The 19,496-nt window shown below is 51.0% G+C and overlaps 1 protein-coding gene across 2 annotated transcripts in view; it reads right to left on the bottom strand.

Annotated features, from left to right (window-relative positions):
• The window catches only part of STXBP1 (syntaxin binding protein 1), an 80,592-nt gene extending 61,815 nt beyond the window's left edge, over window positions 1-18,777 (bottom strand). For both annotated transcript variants that reach the window (XM_075015251.1, XM_075015252.1), the window contains exon 1: window positions 18,629-18,777. In XM_075015251.1, the coding sequence (XP_074871352.1) occupies window positions 18,629-18,665 (37 nt within the window). In that variant the 5' untranslated portion in view covers window positions 18,666-18,777. The remainder of the gene's footprint in view (window positions 1-18,628) is intronic.
• Window positions 18,778-19,496: the final 719 nt, after the last annotated feature.

Consider the following 19,496-nt stretch of genomic DNA (forward strand, 5'->3'; position numbering starts at 1 on the left):
GACAGTCTCTGGGCCTCTCCGCTCCACAAATGTCATCAGCACTAACGTCAGGAAGTTATTTACTTTTTAATGCTCGGGTTACAAAAACCTCCAGAGATTGAAGTGCCCCTGGAAGAGCTCGAATGTACCCCACTGCCTTCACCCACTGGATCTGCCATTTCAGCTTGCTTGCTGGGCACGCTCCAGCTATCTGCTGCTTGCATGGCACAGCAGGGAGCATCTTGTCCATTTGCTTGGGCTGTATGCTCCAGGTAGGATCAGTGCCTTCCCTAGGGACATGGACATGTTCCCTTCCCTGGGGTGCTGACAGCTGTACCCAGCAATGGAATCAGTTCTCCCTGGAACTGGGATAGGGCTGGGGAGTTGCTTGAGTGTGCAGAATGCTGCTGTCAGGCAGGGCAGTGGGCTGCTGCCTTGGATAGGTTAGAGCCCGTGTTCCCTCCTGAATGTCAAAGGCTAGATCTAGGCATGCATTGGACAACATGCTGAATACACAACAGCACTAGGGCCCAAGCTGGAGATGCTTCCCCTTGGGCCAGGCTGCCATTCCTTCCTTCCAAACTCCCCCCCTTTTCCAGAAGGGCAAATCTCTGCCTCTGATTGCTCTGCAAAGGGAAACGGATCAGAGCTGTCTTCCCTCACTTACATGGAGGTGAGGCATGTTATATAGCCCAGGGACCAGCAAAGTCACCTCCCCAGCAGGGTGCATTCCACTGAATAACACTGAGATCCTGTAAAGAGCCTTCCGCTGCAGGGCAGGTGGGACTGTGGTAGTGAGAGGGAGAGCAGGTGACTGGGTGATATACTCATGGAAATAAACATCCTGGTGTACAGCTTTCCTGGGTATAAGCAGGGAGGGAACTAACTCTGCACATCCCCTGCCCCTGTCTCGTGCTTCCTGGGGTGAGAGGCAGAGCTGCTACTCCACCCTAGCTCAACCCCCTCTCACGAACACCCACCATGTATTTCCTCGTGGGGAGCACACAGCAGGTCACAGCAAGCTGGAGCACAGGGCAGGAGATGGGAGAAAGGACACTGCACTGCAGACATCGCAACATTGTTGTGGTGACTGTGAAACAACAGAGGGAGGGAGGACTTGGCAGTGTGGGTAAAGTCCCAGGCTCAGGCCAACACGCCCAGACAGACATTTCTAACTCATGCCATCTACTCCCTGTATCTGTATCCCAGTTTTTTTGATGCTTTCTCTTTAACAACAAACCCGGGGATAACCATGCTGCTTACAAAGCACCATGCACACCAGAATGCTCTGCAAAGCACCAACTGCTTAAGTGCACTCAAAAGCAATCAGCGTTCAAAACCCTGAGGACCCATGTCACAAGCCAAATATTTGCTGTCTGCATCATAAAACCCCACCCTGCCTGCGCAGCATCCCAGTGTGTAAGGGGCATGAAACTGACAATAACAAAAACCAAATACATCCTGGAAACAAATATCTGGTGCCTCCCTTTAGTAGATCTCCAAGTGCTTTACAAAAGGGGGGCACTGTTGCTATGTTTCAGATGGGGAAACTGAGGCACGGGGTGACAACGTGACATGCCCGGCAGAGGCGAGGCAGAGCTAGAAATAAAGTCCGGTCTCAAGAGCCCCAGTCTAGTGCTCTCTGCACTGTGCTCTGCTGCTTCATTACCATTTCCATGTAAGCAGGACTGGCTAAGGTGCAGTGGGTGCTCAGTGGAGGGTGTCAGGTGCCAGGATGCTGCAGATTAAGCCTCTGGCTCCTGGATGCCTTTGTCCCCTTTGGCATCCTGTGCTCTCTCCCTTGAATAGCAAAGAGGAAACACAGAGCTTCCGTCCCTTTCCATGGGGGAGGCTCAGAGGCAGCTGGGGACCAGGAAGCACATAACAATTAAATGTGCTGCTCTGCGCTGGTGCAACCAGGTGGAACTACCTTGGCGTCAGTGGGCAGGTGCGAGGGTTGGGTGAGGGTCAAAAGGGTGTTACTCAGGGATCAGACTGTGCACGTTTCTACAAGAGCCCCTGGTGGGGGCGGGTTCATTGTGGAGCTAAAACTCCGGGCACAGCTTTCGGGGTAGAGGAGGCTGCACTGAGTGAGCCTGCAACTCTGGACTGTGAATGAAGCCAACACGCTTGCCCAGGCCTGGAGCGCAGAGTGGGATCTAGAGCAGGAGACAGATGCCTGCCTAAGCTGGCCCCCTTTCAGCCCTCTGCTGGCTCCCTCCTGCAGTTCTCTATCTCATTGCCCCTTTCCCCAAGACTGAGGGGGACAACTGCTGCCCTTGGTGCCCCACATGGAGGAAAGCTTCATAGAAGCTCCTGTGAACCAGAGCCACTGAGCTGGGCCCAGAGAATCCATCTCGGCCACCTGCCTTAACTGCACAGCTTCTCCAGCTAACCCAGTTGTGGGACTGGTAAGGGGTGCCTCCTAGCTGTGAGCTTTACCCTGGGTTTGGGCCACACTGGGAACCAAACCCACTGTGGGAGTAGGGGAGATGGTGTCCCGGAGCAACCCCTTGGGCTTGGACTGGGTGAGGGATACTGGAACTCAGACCCCAAACTGTTTCCCCTGCACCTGACTCGAGACAAAAGGAGAGCTAACAGAGATTCCCAACCATACTGTCTGCACCTCCAGCAAGCAGAACAGCTGAGGCCACAGCAGCGACAGCACCGAGGTTTCTTTCAGATTTCTAGGCAAATGGATGCTTGGGAGGCCATCAGCTGGGGTCCCCCAGGAGGTAGAATCATAAAATCATAGAAGCCAAGGGCTGGAAGGGATCTGAAGAGGTCATCAAGTCCAGCCCCAAAATGGCTCTGTGGCTTCTGCATAGGTATGGCCGCATCCTGTCTGGAGGTCTCAGGATCCAAATGCCAGCTCGGAACTATCAGTTCACATATCAAGTTGCAAACATCTTCTGTTGTGATCTTTGCTGGGGCTGCAGGGGTTGGATGGACCTGCTGTCCGGGTACTAGTCTAGGGTTGGGAGAGCCAGGTCCAAGTCCCTGTTCTGCCGCAGGCGCTGTGACCATAAGTTCCTTAGGGTCAGCCTTGGCAAGGTGTTGAGGGGTCTCAAGCAACACAGGCCATTGGGCATTAGCCACCTCAATACCTGTAGAAATCTGGCCATGTGCGTCTCTGCACCTCACTTCCCCGCCTGTACAATGGGGTGAACAGTGTTGCCCTGCCTCCAGCAGGGTAAATCCACCACAGCGTCTGCCACTCAGCAGTGCAGACCAGATTAAAAACATTGGACAGGTGGTGTTCTGTACCCTCCCCCGACCCCCAACAGAAAAAGAAACAAGAGGAGCCCACAACTCCAGGAGCCCTTTATGCTGATGCCCAATCCCAGACCACCCAGCCAGCCCCTCTGAGAGCACAGCCGTCTGCACTAAACGAGGCCTGGGGCCGTGATGCTGCTGCAGGGAAGCTGCAGGAAGGTGCCCATGTGCCCAAACCCACACCTGAGGCCTGACTTGTAAGGAAAGGGGTTGGGTGGAGGTTACTCCACTAGCTTCCAGCCTTATGCAACCTGCCAGACACAGGCTGCCCCCCTCCCCTCCCAAACAGTAATGCCTTCACTCCCCACCCACCCGGCTGAGTCAGCTGTTCCCACCCCCAGGTAGCTCTGTGCATGCTGGAAATCAGCAGGAGGGATGTCAAGCCACCAGGGATCACGCGTGGAGCTGGAGCTCGTTGGCCAGTCCAAACCCAGCCTGCCTGCTCCTGACCCAGTCTATCGTTCCCTGGACGGGAGGATGACCTTGTTCTTCTGAGTCAGCCTCACAGAGCCACAGCTGTAGCCCTGGGCTGCAGCATTTTTCCCAGGCATTGCAGTGGCTCCAGGAGCAGGATCAAGCCGATGGTGAGGCTCTAGCCACTGGAGGGCTGGCTGTGTGGGCAGAGGCCTCGCCCATCCTGCAGTCAGCAGTGCCTTTCCCTGCCAAGAGCTCCCTCCTGGCTCCCACACACTGCTGCCGGGCACCTTCTGGTGGGAACAATCCTCTCGCCCGCTGGGCTGCCAGATTGCAGCGGACTGAGGGGGCTGCCTTGCACTGGCACTGCCCCGGCTGTGGGGGAGATGGCACTAGACTGTCTCACCAGTGAATCAGACTCTGTGGAGCCCTATGCAAAGGACCAATCCCCGCCCCCTCACCATCCTCACTGTAGCCAGGCCCCCTTCTGCACTCCCACCACCCCCACCCTACCTGCAGCCCCTCACGCCTCAGGCTGCAGCCATGCCGAGGGGCTCCCACGGAAGGCGCCTGAGGAAACAGGCAGAGCGGGAACTGGGGATGCAGACAGGAGAACAAGCGGAGCTGAATGAGGCTGGCGGAAGAGCCCCTGGCAGGTCAGTTGTGCCAGGGCTGCTGGTTCCTAGCCCCAGGCCTAAGGATGCCAAGGCTGCTGCCAGCTGCCTGCCCTTGGGGTGTTCCTGGGACTTGCCCCTCAGTCAGCAGCCCAGCCTGCTCCTCAGCAGGGCCAAAGCACGTGGCTGGGTTCTGGGTTCGGAGCAGGCTGGTGGGTTGTGGTTGGGTGCTGCAGCAGGGGTCACAGGCTCCGGCTCAGCACTGCCAGGCAGGAGCCATTTTGGCCCTGGGTGAGCCCCCTTTTCTCAGTGGTGCTCCAGGGCTGGCATGAGCGGCCCCCCCCACATACTCAGGTTCGGCAAGAACCAGCTGGCAGGGTGAGGGATCCTACCTGCAGCCCCAGCAAAGTCTTCTCTGCTTTAAGGCACTGAGTGCAGCCATGCCAGCTCCTGCTGCCCCGAGTGGCAGTGAGCGGGCTGCTGTCTCCAGCCGGTCCCTGGCCAGCCTTGGTCGCCACAGCCAGTTCCCTCAAGCCCCAGCTCAGCAGCAGGCTGCAGTCTGATTGACCCTGGGCTCTGGCAATCTGTGCCCATGTGTCTGAGTGGCAGTTCTGTCAGCCAATGCTGCATCTCCTGCCCAGCAAGGGGCCAGGTCAGATGTTTGGGGCGGGCCCCATAACTACCTCCTTAGGTGAAGGAGCTGTTAACAGTGCCTCTGAGCTCTGCTAAGGCTGCTGCACTGCTCAAATACACCCTCTTGCAGGGGAGAGGCACTGTTGACTGTCTGCTGGATGGGCAAGGCCTCTGTCCAAACAGCCAAACCCCAGTTACTACAGAGCAGGGATTCCTAACCTATGGGTCAGGACCCAAGCATGGGTCCTGCTTAGATTTGTTAAGGGTCGCCAGCAGCTCGGAGCTGCATGCGGCTCTTAGAGAAACCATTAGTCGCTATCCCTATCGATAGAGAAGCAGTTACGCACTACAAAGACAGTTTCTTCACCTTTGATATTTGTCCTCATCCCAGGCAAGCCATTTACCAGACTCTTGCAGGAAGTAATTTTGCCCTCCCTCCTCTCTTCCCCATCTTTTGACCCTTCTCTTCTATGTGGCTGATTTGTTTTCATTTTTTTTTGGTTGCATCTCCCCCCAGCTCCTCCAGCCTCTGACTGTGGCATTTAAGCTGGGGGAGCAGTTTGGGGATGAGGGTCTTTCCCCCACCACAACTCAGATCAACCATCATAATAAAATAAATAAATAAAATAGTAAAATAATAAACTATAATAAATGTAGTGTTATTGTTTTATTATTATTAATGTATTTTCCTTTTTTTTTCCTATGAAATAACTACTATAAATATAACAAGAAGTCCTGTGGCACCTTAGAGACTAACAGATATTTTGGAGCATAAGCTTTCATGGGCAAAGACCCACTTTGTCAGATACCTGATGAATGTAGAGTATATTGTGTGTTGCATGTATCTGAGGAAATGGGTCTTTGTCCATGGAAGCTTATGCTCCAAAATATCTGTTAGTCTATACGGTGCCACAGGATTTCTTGCTGTTTTTGAAGGCACAGACTAACTCGGCTACCCCTCTGATACTATGCATATATAAACATGAAGGGAAGCAGTTTTATATTCTTGCCTCCGTTGCACAATTAGCTTGTTACAGCTCCACTTTCCTTTCACCCCTGTTTTTGAATTGTCCTGGGTCACCAAGTCTTCCTGGATTGCCAAAATGGGTCCCCATCTGGAAAAGGTTGGGAACCGCTGCTATAGAGCTTGCCTTAGCAGCCCCAGGCACCAGCCCTGACTCCCTGCATCTGGAATAGTCACATTTACAGCAATGCCTAGCTCTTCTCCAGCCCTTTTCACCCATAGATCTCCAAGCACTTCAGGACTGTTACCCACATCATGTAGCTGAGGAAACTGAGGCACGGGGCCACCATGACTTGCCCAAGCAGGGCTACTCTCTCACACAAATGGCTGACAAAAGCCCAAAGGTTTGGGATGAGGTGATTTTGTTCAGATTTCTTCACTCACCGTCCTTTGTGGGGCAGAGCTAACACAGCCCCTGAAACACCAGATCAGTCCACTGAGCTTTCTGATACCCTCTGGGACCAGCCAATGAAAGCAGGTTCTGAAGCCCAGCACCAACTTCAGAGGAAGGCAAAAATCAAGTGGCCTTCTTCAGGGTGGCTGTAGAAAGGAGGCTGGAAACCCTTCTTGACCCACACAACCTGAAGCATGAGATTTGTTTCAAACACCTTCGTCTCTGATACCGTCCCAGCATAAGGCAAGTGCTCCATGATTCAGCCTCTAGCAATCCCAGTATTCTCAATGTGTGGATTTAAATGTGTGGGTTTGCTTCTGTCTTTCTGGCTCTTAGCTAGCAAGTCCTGACTGCAGCTTGAAGTCCAGTGACTGACGGGCCAGGCACCTGAGCATAGAGACAAGCAGACTGCTATGATCTGGCATAGCCAATGTGGCCATATGGAACGTCATCATGGCCCTCATCTCCCAGGACTGCCAAGTTTCTGACCACAAGGAAATCGGCTGTCCAGGCAGCTGTGAAGGTGCTGTTGGGAAGAGCCTGCAGCCAATGCAGGTCAGATGATGGAGAGATGTAGGGTGGGGAACATAACGCAAGTGTCCAGCTTCATTTGACAAAGACAGCTCTGTGCAGGGAGGCAGGTTGTGCCAAGGGATTTGACCTTTTAACTGGAAGAAGCCATCTCACCTGGGACAACTCTCTATGGTTGTTATTGAGTTAACTGTTTCAGCAGCCACAGTCACCTTTTCCCCGCTGATTAGTGCATCCTGGGACCCAGCCTGGGAAAAATGGTGGTTTTCTGCAATGGGGTCCAGCGTGGGCTACGTGGTTCTCCCACAGGGTTGGGAAGTGGCAAAACCAGGAGCTCTGATGAACTTCCACTCTGGTTGCCCAGCAGAGAGCTGCACATGTGCAGGGGAGGGGGGCACGTGTGTCTCTATCGATAACTTTAACAGAACTATTCTGTATTTATACCACTGTAACCAAGAGAAGAATCAAGCCTATTATCTTTAACAGTACGTGGGTCATAGGGGCAGGGTGTACCAGACATTTACAGCTCTCCGCTGGAGGTCCTATTCCCCTGGTGCCCTAAGAAGCTACGCTTTTGGAAGAGAAAAGCAACATTCATACCTGCAGGAGCTACCTGGAGACTCCTTCCTGGTTCAGCTTCTGGTCGAACCAGTGAGACTTGGTCATCCAGTGGCTAAAGGGGCTGCAGTATGCAGTGGCCAACTGGGGCCACCATAGCCAGCTAAAAAGATCTGGCGGCTGCTTTTGAAATCAGTTCTACCTGCAGGTGGGACAGGGCAGGAAGGTCTCCCTGTCTTAGCCCAAGAAGCCTTGGTTGGCCAGGTGCCCTTTCGGCTGGACCAGAGCAGGACTGTTGATAAATACTTTAATGTCCAGGTAGCCACCTTGAGATAATTGTTAATTTATTTACAGCAAAATGAAGCTGAGCCTGTTCTACTGGACAGCTCAGGTGAACCTGTGATAGTCAAATGTAACTAAGGTCACGGAAAAAACGATTTTGGTGTCCACGTTACCCCACACTACTGGATGTTATCATCATACCCACCTTACCCATGCCTGTGCGGTCTCGCCAGTTCGGGTCTGTTACACTCAGGCCAAGCTGCCCTTAAATTTCTGTTTCTGTTTTTATTAAGGGGGAGGGAGGAGAGGAAGCAAACCACTGCAATTTCGCTTCTTCACTCCAGAGACAAAAAAAGCCAATCCCAATGGCGACGGGTGAATATTTCTCCTCTGTTGCTGATCATTCTTTTCATTGATGGTCTTCACCATGCCTGAGAGGTAAGGCCTTAAATTAGTGATAGAGACAAGTCACAGGGCTACAGCTAGCTTGTTAGCTATCTTGTGGGTATCTCCCAACACATCCCTCTTTCTGATTTAATTTGCCCTGGGGGCGATTTGCATGCCACTGAAGGGACTGACTGGATAATTTAATAGTTAACAGCGAGGTGGCCTATAAGAAATAAAGCTCGTATGTTGCCCCGGAGGCGATATATTTTATTTATAACAGAGCCATGCTGAGCAATTTTTCATTAAGGCTTTTGACAAGTACGGTTTGCTTGACGTAGTGTCTGGTCCTCCTGCTATTAACATCAGTGCCAAATCTCCAGTTGACATTGACGGTGCAACGGTGGAGCTATGAGAAAAGTGGGCTAAATACCAAACACGGAGCAGGTCCACTTGCAAACAGCTACAGCGGTACCTCTGTAGCATATCAGCATAGACACTGCCTACACCAAGGACAGGGGCTCTCCAGTCGGCATAGTTAATTCTTTTCCCTGAGAAGCTGTAACTAAATTGATGGAATAACTCTTCTCTTGACTTAGTACTGTCTACACTAGGGTTAGGTTGGCTTCAGGACCTCTCAGAAGGGTGTGGATTTTTCACACTCCTGAAAGATATAGCTGTACTGATGCAAATTCCCAGCAGAGACCAGCCCTCACTTAAGCCTCAATAATTCCCGGGCAGAACATGGGTGTTACTGAGGGCAGAATTGGGTTCAATATGTCTAATTTTAAGTCTACAGCTTGTTCTGCAGGAACAGCCTGAAGCTCGTAAGGAAATCAGTGGCACATAAATACATTGCTAAAGGGACTTGTGAAGCAATGTGTGTATGTAATAAGACTGGAAACATAGGAGCAATCTGATTGGCTGATGACAAATATGACTAGGAGTACACCCCAGTTTAGGTACCCATCACCGGCTATTAACCGATGGGAAAAACTCGCTCAGCACATGTCACAGCACATTTCATGAGAGCAGTGACACACTTCAGGATGGGATACCTGTTCTCCACTGGCTGAAGGTACTCAGCTGTCAGCCTCAGGTCTTACAAAGAACCAGTGATGGTGCGTGTATCCCATAGGCGTGCCTAACTTGTGATGTGTTACAGCTCCCACTTTTCAGAACTACCTAAGACATGGCCCCTCAGTTTTGTTGCATCTGAACACCTCACAGTTATTAGTGTATTTCTCCTCATCACAGCCATGAGAAGCACAGCAGTGCTCTTATCCCCATTGCACAGATGGGGAACTGAGGCACAAAGAGACTAACTCTGGCATTAAGCACCACACTATTCACACCCGACACACTGTTGTAGTAATCTTCGTACAAAACACACCTGCGAAGAATCATTTGAAAATGGCGACACCCCCCGCCAATCACTGATATTCTTGTGCGGTATTTGTAAGGGATGGGTAATCAGAGTTCTGGATATGCGCTACAATTATGACTAATCATAGAATAGTAGAGCTGGACGAGACCTAAAAAAGCCATCGAGTCCAGCCCCCTCCCCCAGGCAGGACCACACCCATCAAATCAGCCCAGCCAGGGCTTTGTTGAGGCAAGACTTAAACACCTCCAGGAATGGAGACTCCACTACTTCCCTGGTTAGACCGTTCCAATGCTTCACCACCCTCCGAGTGAAAAAGTTTTTCCTAATGTTCAACCTGGACCTTCCCAACCGCAACTTGAGACCATTGTTCCATGTTCTGCCATCCGTGACCCCTGTGAACAGCCTCTCTCCAGCCTCTTTGCAACCTCCCTTCGGTAAGTTGAAGGCTGTTATCAAGTCCCACCACAATCTTCTCTTCTGCAGACTAAACAGGCCCAGTTCCCTCAACCGTTCCTCATAGACTAATGTGTGTCTAAAGCAGTTGTGCCAAGGGAAGTTGGGAAGCAAGTCCACGTTAGAACACATTTTCCACATCTGGAAGTTACTCACAAAGCACTTTGAAAGCGCAAGAGAATGAATTTACCTACCATTTAAACAGTCCCCGCACACTAGCAAGGTGTGGACTCAAACCTCACCCCGCACATGGGGGAGGAGACAGCACAGTGTCTACATCCAGCAGGAGAGAGACACAGCATCTGATGAACGAGGTCTTTGCCAACAAAAGCTGATGCTCCAATATATCTCTTAGTCTCTAAGGTGCCATAGGCCTTCTTGTTGTTTTTGCAGATACGGACTAACATGGCCACCCCTGTGATTCTAGTGGGTTCTGTGTTTTTAGAGGAACAAGCAAACCTTAGGAGGTCTCTGCACTGCTCAGGAGGGGGCAGGACATCACAGAGCACATGGTTTGGGGAGTGCGTTGCATCACATTACTGGTTGTAACCAGAGATCGATGACGGTGTGTTGCTGACCGAGGGCTGTATGAAGACACTCAGGGTGTGACCTGCATGCTTGTTGCTAACTGTGATTATCCCAGACAGGGCATTACAGTAGGAAAGTGTTTGAGGTGCCCAAGTTTGCAGGGCAAGTGGGGACACAACCCCTCACTGGTCTGGATTGTTCCCCCGCAGCCTATCATAGTGACTGGCCAAAGGCCATACAGGATGTTTGCAGCAAAACAGGTAACTGAAACCCAAGCTCCGACCTCCCAGGCTAGCATCCAGTCACTGCACCACCTCTCCTCTCAGGACCCAGACTCACTAGCCACTTAACCTGCTCTAGGACCACTTGTAATGCCTAACTCCTACCTTAAGGTATCTCCAGCACAAATGTGTTCAGTATTTACCTAAAGACTCATTTTGACCAGGCAACCATTTTTTGCGGGTCCTTTAGCTTATTGCTTATGAGACACTCCATTGTGTACATGCAGCCACACATAATAGATTATACCATTTATATACCTCAGAAACTGGCTCAATGCATCTTGTCTAGGTCTGAAATTATTATTCCCTAAGCACATCTGCCACTGTAGAGCAAGCTCCATTGACTTAGGAACAGTGGGGCTGTCACTTTGTTCAGCGTACTGCCCATCTTTAAAAAAGGAAAGGACAATCCAGGGAATCATAGACCAGTCAACCTTTCCTCCATCCCCGGAAAAATAATGGAGGGGATCCTCAAGGAATCCATTCTGGAGCACTAGGAAGAGGGGAAAGTGATCAAAAGTAGCCAACATGGATTCACCAAGGGCAAGTCATGCCTGACCGATCTGATTAGCTTCTATGATGAGGTAACAGGCTCTATGGACATGGGGAAGTCAGTGGATGAGATATACCTTGAATTCAGCAAAGCTTTTGATACAATCTCCCACAACATTCTTCCCCTTAAGTTAAAGAAGTATGGATTGGATCCATGGACTATAAGATGGATAGAAAGCTGGCTTGATGGTCGGGCCCAACGGGTAGCAGTCAATGGCTCAATATCTGGATGGCGATCGGTTTCAAGCAGAGTGCCGAAAGGCTCAGTTCTGGGGCTGGTGTTGTTCAACATCTTTATTAACGACCTGGATGAGGGACTGGATTTCACCCTCAGCAAGTTTGCAGATGACACAAAGCTAGCGGGAGAGGTAGACACATCGGAGGGTAGAGATAGGATCCAGACTGACATGGAAAAATCTGATGCAGTTCAAGAAGTGCAGAGTCCTGCATTTGGGACAGAAGAACCCCAAGCATTGTTAGAGGCTGGGGACCAACTGGCTCAGCAGCAGTACAGCAGAAAGGGACGTAGGGGTTATGGTGGATGAAAGGCCGGATATGAGTAAACAGTGTGCCCTAGTAGCCAAGAAAGCTAACAGCATATTAGGGTGCATCACAAGGAGCATTTCGAGCATATCTAGAGAAGTGGTTGTTCCCATCTGTTCAACACTGGCGAGGCCACATCTGGAATACTGTGTCCAGTTTTGGGCCCCCCAGTTTAAAAAGGATGTGGAGGTGCTGGAGCAGGTTCAGTAGAAGGCAACAAAAATGATAAAGGGGCTTGAGCACAAGACCTATGAAGACAGGCTGAGGTACTTGGGCTTGTTTAGTTTACAGAAGAGAAGACTGAGGGGAGATTTAATAGCAGCCTTCAACTTCCTGAAGGGGAGCTCTAAAGAGGATGGTGAGAAACTGATCTCGGTGGTGTCAGATAGCAGAAAAAGGAGCAATGGTCTGAAGTTGAAGAGGGAGAGGTGTAGGTTGGATATTAGGAAAAACTACTTCACCAGGAGGGTGGTGAAGCACTGGCCTGCGTCGCCTAGAGAGGTGGGGGATTCTCCATCCCCAGAGGTTTTCAAGTCCGGGCTTGACAAGGTCCTGGCTGGGATGACTTAGTTGCGGTTGATCCTGCCTGAAGCAGGGGGCTGGACTAGATGACCTCCTGAGATCCCTTCCAGCCCTATGATTCTATGATAATGCACAGAAAACATCTCAAAATCCTAGAGGTGGATTCCTTTAACCCTTGGTCACTGAGATGACGAGCTCCAGGCTCTCACGTGTGCTCTTCAACTTGTCTACCAAGTTTGTAGAAATAGATTATAAACTAGATCCTTATCAACATAATCAACAACCCTGGGCTCAGTGCCGCTGGCGTCTGATGCTTCTCACTATTTCCTTCCATCTTTCCCTGCCCAGTGCGGCGTGGCTTAATTATATCATCTACCCGTTTTCTGTAGGGTCTGCCTCTCCCATTTGAACCATCCATTATTCCGCATACCAGGGTCTTGACTTTTCAATAGTCATTCACTCTCTGCAAATGTGCCCGAATAGCTGTGACTTGTGTTGTATAACCTTCTGCAGTCGGTTTCTTTCGGCTGTATCTTCCTATATATTTCCTCTTTGGTGACCTTCTGCACCTATCCTGTTCTCAGGATCTTTCTATAACAACTCCTCTCGAATGCCAATATTCTTCTCTTCGAATCTTTCATTATCACCCATGTCTCGCAGCCGTACAACATGCTGCTCAATACACGTTTTCCAGACGCTCAGCTTCGTTCCTAAGCTAATCACTGCTTTCCCAGATCTTATTCATCGCCTTCAAACTCGCTCTTGCTTTCGCTGTTCTAATCGCCATTTCCTTCTTACAGTCTTAACTAGATCCTGCTCTCATGGAATTCAGCAGCGGCGTTCCTATCAGGATCAAGGAGAGTAAGAGCAGTTTTTCCAACCAGCTGGTGACTTGCCCCTCAGGACTACCCAACCTGAAGAGCCCTTGCAGGGATACAAAACCACCAACTTTATCCCGTACAGACAGCAGTACAAACGTGCCGTGGATTTAATCCTTGTCGGGAGCTCCTCAATGTGCCCATGGCACTGCATGGAAGGGCGTATTTTCAAAAGCACTCAGCACATTGGGAGTGGAGCATGGAGAAATCAGCCTTAAATCATGGCTATGGAGCACTCGGAAAGCTGATTATAAGGATTGTTCTCAGTCTCCATCAGAACCCACAATCAAATCATCTTGGGTCTGTTTGGGCCGGTCTGAAATGGGATCTGCACATTTCTGCCCAAGTTCAAAGGCCAGGGAAAGGCTGCACTTGTGGCAGAACTCTGGGAAGGAGCGGAACACAGCGCTTCCTGACCTTGGGGACATGTGGAACTCTCTCTTTTTAAGCCACCGTTGGAAAAAATACATGTCAAAATTCAATGGGAGCAGAACACCAGGAATGAAAAACTAAAACAAAACCAGTCTTATACCTGAGCATGAAACAGCAGGTTCACTACTGACCATGGTCGCTCACTTACTGGGGGAGACTCAGCCAGATGCGGAATCTCAGCTGCGATACGGGTTCTCCCCTGCTTTGCACCACGGTGGCCAAATGAGCTTGTGAAAGTAGATGTTCAATGCGAGCCAATCAGAACTCTCCACCAGAGTTCTCTGTAAGCTGAGCTCTTGGGCGGCTGCCCAGGAAAGATTCAGATGCTGCCCAGCTGAATAGCAGAGCATCCACAGCCACCCACCCAGATGGCTGCATGTGGTTCTTGTGGTGGGACACATCCACTTGTGCCATGATGAATATAACAAAATTTATTCCACCAATGGATGGACAGAAATAGAGGGAACGCTGCTCTTCACTCACAACGGCGGCCAGGTACCACATGGTCATGCTCAGACATAAGGCCCAGATCCTCAAAGGTTTTTAGGTACCTGACTCTCCCTGATATCAGTGGTAATTAGGGCTCTACACACCTCTAAGGATCTGAGCCTAAGCAACTATTCAAGAAAGGGCAGTAAAAATCAGCCCGTTGCACACAATTTGGGCCAGATTTTCAAAAGTGCTCAGCTGAGCATGCTGAGCTCTTTAAAAATCTGTCCCAAGGGGACTCTGGCACTTGATCATTGATGTGATGGTTAGAAAAGTTTGCCAGATTGTGCAGATGTGTGCAAACAGAAGGAGAGTATGCAAGCATGCCAAAAACGCTAACGCAAAGGTAAGCTTTCAGCATTCTTTGAGGACTTCCAAAAGCCAAAACTTCAATGTCCTACAGCACCATAAGCATGACGTGAGCAAGCTGCACGCCTTGATTATGGTTGTGGCATTCACTGGAAAAATCATGATCAGTACTAGATAAAGTCAGACATCTAACAAGGAAGCTACAATAGAGGATGCTACATACGGGTTGCATGGTTGCAGATATGAAGGTGGAGATTTCCCAAGCAACAGAGGGGATTCTTAACACACAGTTTCCAGGCATTCTAGCAGAAAAGGTGTCTAATATATTTCTTTAGACTGTCTCTTTGAATCAGCCCCAATGTAACAATGGTTTTGCTTTTGACAATTACAGGGTGAGGGTTTGTAAACTTGATGAAAGGTCCTGAATAACTCAAAAAGGGTATCAATCCCGGCCTAAACTGTTTGCAAATTTCAACCCGTAACTTTGCATTTTGTGGGTGGCCAAGGTTCATTTCTGGTAAAAGGAAAAAATAACAAATAGGAAATTAACTGCAAAGAGGAGAAAGAGGGAATCCCAGGAGCAGGCAGTGGCTGAGCTGCAGCATTTACAACTGCTCTATTAGCCCAGACCCTCTTCACAGAGGCAGTGGGACACCTGGGCGGGGATCTCCACCAACTCAGCTGCCTCACCTGCAGGCCTAAAAGCAGTGTGAGGTTGCAGATTGCCAACGAGCCAAGGGCGGAAGAAAATGGCCTTAGCACCTAGCTGGGGAGGAGATGAACCAAGATGGTTGTTAGTCTGTGACATATTCCAAGTCCATTGATTGCAGGGATACAAAGGCCGGGACCAGGGATAATGTGAATCAGATGTGAGAGGTAGGATAAGAGGTCCAGGGAACAGGGCAGCGAACGGAATGGGAGTGGGGGGCAAAGCCTTCTATGCAAAGTGGAAGCTAATCCACCTCAACTCATTTGCTCTCCACTCTGCTCTGCAGCCTCGCACACGCCTGCCTGCTTAGCACTGCCCCTTCTTCTGTCAGAAGACCAACGCCATTTAAAAACAAGCATGCCAGCTCCAGTAGGTGCTATGGTTGGCTTTTAAAACTCAGGGACCAGCCTGAGTGAAACAGGGCAGCTCGCAAATCCTGCAACCACAGCCCCCCACAACAAGGGTAGACATGAGTGTCCTAAAAGGGAGGGGCTGGGAATCGGGGTTGAGCCATCTCCTCACTCAGATAAGATGGAGGGATTTTACTCAGATCTTACAAGATGCCTGTGGGCAGAGACCAGACCTGGAAAGCGTCACACAGGAGTGAGAGTTCTTGGGGGTGGGGATGGGGAGTTATGAAACTGTTTTGCAACCAGATGGGCTGCCTATGGTTTGCTGTCAAGCATAACACCAGTTTTGTTTGTGCGTGTGTGTGTGTGTGCGCACGCGCGCATGCGCAGGGAGTGATGTGCTGAACGGCCTCAGAATGTGTATCGTTGTGATGCAAGTTAGCTGTGAATTCAGAGGCAAAGCTGTGAAGGTATCACCCAGAGTTAGATGACAGTCGCGCCCTTGCTTGGAAGGGCAGGGCCATGTAAAAGAAAGAGCCATGACAGCACAGCACTGCCCACTCTAGAGGAAACCCCTTCCGTGGACAGGACCAATGGATGGGCTATGGATCCCGTCAGCTATTCTCCAGGGTATCACCACCACCAAAAAAACTTCCTGGGCACCTCAGTTCACAGTCATTGTCATCATCAGCATGACCTTGCCCAGTGTGGGGACGAGCTCTACCTCCCAGCCTGGACAGTTCCAAGGAAACCAAAAGCAAACTCTCCAAGGTCCTGATCCTACAAGGAGCACTTCCTGTAGGCAGAATCCCAGGCCCCATGAAGCCAGCAGTGGTCAGACCATATGGAGCTTTCTGGGTGATCAGAGTCTGAACTTCCTGTGCTCAATGCAGTATTTCCCTGCACAGGGACAGAACATACCACTACTATTATGGATAACCAGTAGCTGGGCATCCATCTAGTATAAGATTGTCCGAGAAATCTGGGCTTGTTTCACAGCTTGAAAGGGCTCTTTAGAGGGAAGAACAGTGCAGTTTGTTATAAAAGCCTGAAGGACAGAGTTTTGCCTTCTGTCCGACATCCCTCACTGTAGTTAGAACAAGAAAGTGCATGTGTGTGACTCGTGATGGCTAATATTGTATTCTGGCAAAGAAAGAACATATGTAAAAAGACACATTTAGATCGTCACTTTAGGAGTTTTGATGGAGGATGATGGCTATGACAAGACCTTTAGTTTTTCCAAGGAATGTTTGGTTAAGGAACACAGTGATACCTTGTGCATCATGTTGATTTCATAACCTACTTTTCACACACTAGCAAATGAAAGAGGACAATCTAGTGCAAGACAATCTAATGCAGCAAAACATTTTAAATTCCATCCCCTGCCATGTAGGATTATCTTGCAGCAGTGAAACCGAAGGATTTTTTTTTTCCCCGACTCAAAAAGCTAAATGACTTCCCAATGCGCTGTCAGAGTGGACGGAGCTGCAGACACTGAGCTGCAGGTTTTGGAAAACACAAGCAGAGCAAGACTGGTGCAGAGCTGTCTATTAGCTCTCTGGGCAGGTGACTTCTTGGAACAAAGCAGGGTATAAATCTAATAGGATCATCCCACCAAGCAGTCACACCACCGTGCTCCAGCCACACCATCTGCAGCCTAGAGCCAATGCTGAGGAGTGAAGGGTTGTTAAATAAGACACTGGCTTCTTAAAGCACAAAGCTCCAGCCCTTGCTGTCTCTGTATCTCAAGCTGTTAGAACCTACATGTATTTCTCCCATTCCCACAACTAATCAAAATAAAAAACTAGCTCAACAATGAATTTTTAATGCCACATTTTGCCAGGTTTCCACTTAAATAAATAATACAGGGCTAATTTGTTTCAAGAGAGCTAAGGATTTATATGAGTAATAGCAGAGGGTACCCACAGAAAGTTGCCACCATTTTATGACATTTTTGTTATTAGATGTTTAGGCATAAAAGTTTCTAGATTTAATTATTATGGCTGATGAATGAAGGAACTCTGTCCAGGAATTCCTTACCTCCCCACTTGCAGATGCTCTAAATCACATAAGAGCCCCAGATTTAGATACTAAAAATAACATCATCTTGAGAAGGGTCTACAATTTTTTCCCTGAATTTAGAGATGATCATCAAGCATGAACAAAAATAGCACCTTGGATTCATGCACAAGAGCTTATGTTCCACACACACGAACACAAATCAGAGCAACATAGAAATACGCCGGTTGCCACAGCACCTAGCTCAAAGCCTAGAGAAGATTCAGCTGTTATTTGAACAGTTTCTGTGGGTAGCATCAATTGCCTCCCCCTGCTTGGAGAATATTCCTGATCAGAAGAGAGAGCTGCATGCATCTTAACAGGGTAGTATGACTTGTTTGTGTGGGTGGGTGGGGAATCCAGAAGGCTTTGCCCTGACACTGCAGAACTGGGCTTAGGAGCAAGGGCTTGCTCTGCCTGCACAACATAACTCCACCAATTTCTGTGAACAACATAAGGATGAGCCTGTCATTGTGCATTTATTTATCATTGGCCTAGGCAGAGATCCCACCTGCCAAACTCCACCTCCTCTTCTCAGGCCCTGAGGCTCTGGGGAATCATTTGGGATGTATGTATTAATTATTAGCATTCCTATTATTATGAGTGCCTGCCAGACAAACCAGGACCCAGCACCTGGAGAAACAAAGCAGTTTGCTTTTTCCATCACCTTCCCCCAGCACTGCAGAACAATCCAAACAGCTCCCTCCAGCTCCCTCCCTCCATCAAAAATCACAACCCCTCCCCATTTTCCAGCTTCCTCTCATTTGCTTTCCCTGCCCCCTCTCAAGCTGGGCGTTGATCTTTTCTGCAAGGGTCCGGATTGCGCATCTGCAATTACAACCCCCCTTCCCCCCTGCGCGCTATTTCCTTCGGCTAAAGAGGACCAAGACTTGAATCCCTCAGATCCTGCCCCCCCCCAAACACACACACACACACACACACACTGAGGTCCCCGAGTCTCCCAAATATTCCCCATCCAAATCTCCCCTCCAAACCCAGCCTCCATCAGCGCCGCGCAGGGAGATCAACAGCAGAAGCAGCTTCTTACTTTCTCCCACCACAGCCTTGAGCCCGATGGGTGCCATGATGCCCAGGTGCCTTGCGGGGGTCTGGTCTGCCCCGTCCCCGCTGCTCCTCTCGGGCTGGTAACACCCCTCTCCCGGGCTTTGCTCTCAGCTGACTGCGAAGGAGGGGGAGACCGGGACGCGGACGGGGGGGAGGTGCGCCGGGGATGATGGTGTTGATGATGATGGAGAAGGGGCGGGGATGGCGCTCCAGGACGTCACCGCTTTGCGGACCAATCGCCGGCGCGCGTTGGTGCAGCAGCCCCCGCCGGGCTGCAGTGCAGCCCACTGGCCGGCCGGGCTAGCGGGGCGGAGCAGCCGCGGCAGGGTACTGCGCCCCCGCTCCCCGGGCCGTGGGAGAGGAGCCGCCGTCCTCCCGCGGGGCTCCCCCTGGGCTGGGCGCGCGCAGCGCAGCGGGAGCGGAGCCGGGGTCTGCCCGGGAACCCGCTCGCATCAGCCGCAGCGCGAGCTGCAGCGCCAGCCGCCCCCCCCTCCCCCCACCCCGCCGCGCCCCGGGCTCCGGCCCCTCCCTGGGGCAGCCCCGCCGGAGCGAGAGCCGCGCCGCATCCGCAGCCCCCGGAGCTCCCGCCCGCCCGCCCGCAGCCCGGCTCCGCCGGCGGCCCCGTTGCTCCTGCAGCGGGAAGCGGTGCGACGCGCCGCCGGCAGAGCGGGGGTGGGAGGGCGCTGGGTGCCGGCTCCCGCGGCTGCGTTTGGCGCGCAGAAGCCAGTGGCGCAAGGCGGCGGCGCGCTTGGCCCCTGGCGGCGTCTGGGGCTGCGATGTGTGTTTCTGCCACTGGAAAGCAAAGGGGGTCAGAGCGGAAAAATCCCGCGAGGCCGCGGAGAGGCTCGTCC

Source organism: Carettochelys insculpta, chromosome 21 (assembly GCF_033958435.1).
Source record: "Carettochelys insculpta isolate YL-2023 chromosome 21, ASM3395843v1, whole genome shotgun sequence".
NCBI lineage: Eukaryota > Metazoa > Chordata > Testudines > Carettochelyidae > Carettochelys > Carettochelys insculpta.